General features: G+C 42.4%; 1 protein-coding gene across 1 annotated transcript in view; it reads left to right on the top strand.

Moving 5' to 3' along the window:
- The window catches only part of cfap57 (cilia and flagella associated protein 57), a 17,393-nt gene that overhangs the window by 7,258 nt on the left and 4,990 nt on the right, over window positions 1–5,145 (top strand). The window contains exons 12-15 of the mRNA XM_020588632.1: window positions 6–117; window positions 2,790–2,945; window positions 3,282–3,375; window positions 3,568–3,758. Coding sequence (XP_020444288.1) covers window positions 6–117; window positions 2,790–2,945; window positions 3,282–3,375; window positions 3,568–3,758 — 553 coding nt within the window. The remainder of the gene's footprint in view (window positions 1–5; window positions 118–2,789; window positions 2,946–3,281; window positions 3,376–3,567; window positions 3,759–5,145) is intronic.

Below are 5,145 nucleotides of genomic sequence, written 5' to 3'. Positions count from 1 at the left end.
GACAGCTGTCTGTTGATGTGGAAAATCATTGATAAGGAGGGTCGAGGACTGAAGAGCAGCAAGCAGATCATCCACACTGAAGAGATCCTTGCCACTAAGTCAGACCTGGAGGAAAAGGTCTGTGTGTGTCAGGATTAGGCCATTTTACACATGAAAAGTTGGACTCCACAGACTACATAGTGTGATATAGGCTATACCTGATGCATCACACCGTGACAACCCATAGCTATAGATACAGTACCTGAAGATGCATTTCCCTAATCAGCATTGAACTTATTGATATTTAGATCAAAGTATCAAAGACAGCACCACTGGAGTATTCTAAACATGACATTTGGATTTTGTTAGGGACATCATTTTCTCGGTTTACCATTTTAATAACTGCTCCTTTTAACCAAGATAATCTAGCTGAGATAACAGACGGTCAGTATATTAACATGTATGTGACAACCAGTAGTTTTTATTTACCAAGTGCATACCATTTTTCCATTTACCTTGGTCAGGGTCCAAGGGGGGTGGGACTTATCCCAGCATGCACAGTGCTGACACATGTAGACACAGGAAAAGGAGTGGGTTTGTCTGCATTCTAAAATTAACAAGCTAGTGAAATTCTAATTAGCTCAAGCCCAAAATGCATACTGCACTATACTGCCACCTACAAAAAGAAGATCACATGGTACAAAATAATGTCCCTGTCAGTTTGCTATGTATAGAAAAAATATATAATGTCACAACAGAAGGACTCTAGCCCATACAGGACATAGGTAATACATTTTTATACTTTTTACAATATACATGGGAAGTGGTCTAGGTTGGACACCAGGGGGAAACATATCATCAAGGAAAGGATAAAGGGCATTACATTTAGTGTTTATTGTTTTTATAATTTTATAGTGAAAGTCCTCATTTAATCCGGGGGTGACACAGAGTTTTAATATACATACCATATACGTTTATCCACTATCTTTCATTCTAGGGATGTTGTTGCTCCAAGACACTAAGGGTTTAACTTTTCCAATATCAGTATAGCTGAGGCTGTGTGTGGTATGACTTGCCTGCTACAATATGAGGCTATGCTCATCACCAGATCAAAATATTGCATGAGTTAAAGAAAATATTGGAGCTTGCCAAATACAGTGAGTGGACAACCTCTCCTGTTTTCTGTCCTGCACCTGTAGCCAGTCACACCTTCTTTCTGTACTGTGTGTGTGTGTGTGTGTGTATGTATAGGTGTGTGTGTGTGTGTGTACATATTCAACCATTCACACTCATATCCCTAAGGATGATATAGAGTCAGAGAATCACTTAAGCTGCATGTCTTTTCACTGTGTAAGAAAACCACAGCATCCTCAGGAATCCCACACAGGCGAAATGCAGACTCTCACAGGAAGGCTCCTGCAGCTGGTGGAACTGAACCAGGACCCTTGAGGTCATACACAGTATAGGGGAACTGTGGACAATTATTCTTTCAAGGTCAAGGTCAGTTTAGTTATAGAGCACCTTTCATACACATAAGGTAACACCATAATATAAAAGTTAAAAGACAAATAAAAACAATAAAAAGTCATAACTTGATTTACTCAAAAGCATGAGAGGGAACAGCAGTATTTTGAGTTTAATCTTAAATGTGGCCAGATTAGAGGCTTGTTTTACCTCCATGGGGAATTTGTTCCTTTCCCCTAGTACAGACTCGATGTTCAAACAGTCGATAACTTTCAGCAGATTTAGGGGCTCTGATTGGTAGGTATATTTCAAGGAGGGTTGAGATGCAGTATATTTTGGTGCCAGACCATTAAGAGATTTATATACTAACATGTAGCCGTCCCTGGTAGGCTAGTGGTTAAGGCGCAGCTCTCTTGCCGCTGCGGCCCGGGTTTGAATCAGGGTTGCGTCAGGAAGGGCATCAAGCATAAAACACGTGCCAAATGTCAACATGCGAGTCGTCAGTGTGACAATTTGCTGTGGCGACCCCTAAAAGGGAAAAGCCGAAAGTAACAGCATAAACTAATATATGTACTTAAAAAGCTATTTGGTAGCCAGTGCAGTGATTTCAGGACAGGGGTGATGTGTTCAGTTCTTTTAGTTCTAGTTAAAGCTCTAGAAGCATTGTTCTAGATAAGCTGTAGCTGTTTAATAGTCTTATAAGGGAGACCAGTTAAAAGAGAGTTGCAGTAGTCCACTCTACTGGTGATGAAAGCACAAGTGAGTTTCTCTGCATCATCTCTGGACATGAAACCTCTGAATCTCATAGTGTTTTTAGGTTGATAAAAAGCCGTTCTTGTTAGGGCCGTAATAATACTGTTAAAACTCAAATCTGAGTCAATTAAGACACCCAAGTTTCTCACCTGAGATTGACCTTAATAGATGTAGTCTTGACTCTTGAGTCGATCCATTCAGAGCTATAGTTCCCGACAGATACAAAAAAGTCTCTATTATCCAGATGTGATCTGAACCAGCTCATTGCTATGCTTGTTAATCCCACCCATGGTTCCAGCCTTTCCAGAAGAATACACTGTCAAAACTGTATACAGTGTCCACAGTGTCAAAACCAGAATACTGGAAGAATTTGCCATCACACTGTGGTTAGGAATAGATGCTGCATATGTGTTTGTTTTGTAAATACACACAATACTGCACAGAAAAGCATTTAAATATAATTTTTACTTGATATTAGCGTCACTTGGTCTCATTTAGTTTGATAGTTGACATACAAAAAAAAATACAATTACCTAACAGTTAGCATTCAACATAATAATCCAGTTCTATGTTCCTGTCTATGTGCATGGCAGATGCAGCAAATGCTGGAGCTGAAGATGCACCTGGAGGAGCTGCAGATGGAGAACGAGTACCAGCTCCGCCTGAAAGACATGAGCTACAATGAGAAGATAAAAGAGACTTCCGATAAGTTCACCCAGCAAATTGAGTCTCTGAAAGCTGCACAGCAGGTCTGCTGGCTACCTGTCACAAAGCTCTATTCCAAACATAACCCAGTTCATTTAGTATTTATTTCTTAAGTCACAGTTTAAGGTCAAAATATCCAGCTGAACACAACAATACCTGCATTTAATCACTGTGACTCAGTTGCTTCTATGAACATTACTTCATTACTTTGTGATGGTATGTTTTTAAAGAATTTTTATGAAATGATGTAGGATACCTATTTGCAGAATTTACGGTATATGCCACTATTGAGTTAGCACACAAGGTTGCTCTTGCTTTTTCAATTAATTGTATAACTGAAGGCCTTTATTGTCTATTCATAACAAGTAGTGTATCTACAGGCTATGGCGACAGAGATGGAAAAGCAGGAGCATGAGTACCAGGAGAGTTCTGCAGAGGTGACTGTGAAACACTCCAAAGAACTGAAGGATTTAGGTAAGAAGATGACAGAACCAATGTCCATGCAACACAGGGACAGTGCATCTTTATTTCTGCTAGGAGCAGTCGATCTGTTTGTTTAAAGCCCCAAACCTGAAAAAAACGCTACCGTGCCTCTGTCTGTAGTAGTACTGTAACTTCTGCATTGATTATCAGTGGATTTCCTGGCTGTCTATTTATGATGCACAGAGTTATCCTACAGCCAGAAACTGATTGTGGAACATGAACGGTACCAGGATCTTCAGCATAAACATCAAAGGATGCAGGAGGACTATGAGAACCAGCTAAAGTCTGCAGAGGAGAGCAAAACCCAAGCCTTGGAGCGGCTGACACAGCACTACGAGGCCAAGCTGCAGGAGAAGACTCAGCTCCTGGCTCAGGTCAGTCAGCAGGAGCATGGGGAGCTGGCAGAGTTAAGATATGTCTGTGCAGATTCTCAGTCATCCAGGTCATAGTAACTGAAAAAAACCTTAGAAAAAAATCAACTGGACTTAGATTTCTAGATCGAAGACGTTTCACCATCCAAGAGGCTTCGTCAGTTCTGACTGACTGGTGTTGAGCCAGAGATATTTATCCCCCTCGGTGGTGTTTCAGTTCTTTGACGGCCAACAATGCCCCTTAACGACTGAGTTGTTATAGCCCAGTATCGGTGAGAGTCGTTACCTGTCTTTGAAACCTCCCCTGTCGACCGACACCTATTGTCCTGGTGGGCATGTTTGGGCAGAGATCTCAAAACAGGGTTGTAGATGGATGACAAGTTGTGTCTTAGTCCACCACCCCTATTAAATGAGGGGTGTTCTATTTTTACAAAAATAGCTTCCTTAACTCCTCTCTCAAACCAGCGATGTCCTCTGAAGAGGATCTGGACTTCACTGTCCTCAAAATAATGTCCTATGTCCTTCAGGTGAAGGTGGACTGCTGACTCTGGTTCATGGAGGTTGGCCCTCCTGTGTTGGCTATGCGTTTGTGAAGCGGCTGCTTAGTTTCACCAATGTACAAGTCGTTACACTCCTGACTACACTTAATTGCATACACCACATCACTCTGTTTATGTCTGGGTGTTTTGTCTTAAAGTTCTGATGACTCCCAGTTTGTGTTGAAGTGGATGGTGTGAGTCAAAAAGCAGGTATTGGTCCGTGTGTGTAGGTTTCCGATATACTTCTACCTTCAGGCTTCTGTCCCCTCCCAAGAGGACTGCACAATCCAGAAAGGCCAGACAGTCATCTCTGGCGTCCTCACGAGTGAATTTGATGTTGTCATCCACAGAGTTGATATGTTTGGTGAAAGCCTCCACCTCCTGGGTCCTGATTTTAACCCATGTGTCATCCATGTAGCGGAACCAGTGGCTGGGAGCGGTGCCAGTGAAATCAGGACCCAGGAGGAAGTCGTCAGAACTTTAAATCACAGGGCAGAGGAAGTGCCCACAACTGCAGAAGGGGCTGAAAGATATTGCCCAGTCCTTTTCAACCAGGAACTCAGAGAGACGAAACGGACCACTTGAGTATATAAAAAATATAACCGTGCTTCTGTTACGGTCGCTCGACACAACTGTGAGCGAGCAGAGAATTAACAGACCCAGGCGGCTGGCTTCGGTGCAAGTAGTGAATTTATTTACAGTGCTAACAGAGGTGCAATAATATATATACAAAATGGAAGGCAGGAATATCACCGGGTGTTGACCAACAGTGGTGGAGTGGTTATTGTCTGTGGAGTGATGATAGACCGAGCTGCGGGGGGGAGGAGTCACTCCTGGGCTGGGCAGGGGGG

This window comes from Monopterus albus, unplaced genomic scaffold (genome assembly GCF_001952655.1).
Source record: "Monopterus albus unplaced genomic scaffold, M_albus_1.0 scaffold577.1, whole genome shotgun sequence".
Taxonomy (NCBI): domain Eukaryota; kingdom Metazoa; phylum Chordata; class Actinopteri; order Synbranchiformes; family Synbranchidae; genus Monopterus; species Monopterus albus.
The sequence above is the reverse complement of the archived record's forward strand: the minus strand, read 5'-3'. Positions and strand labels throughout refer to the sequence as shown.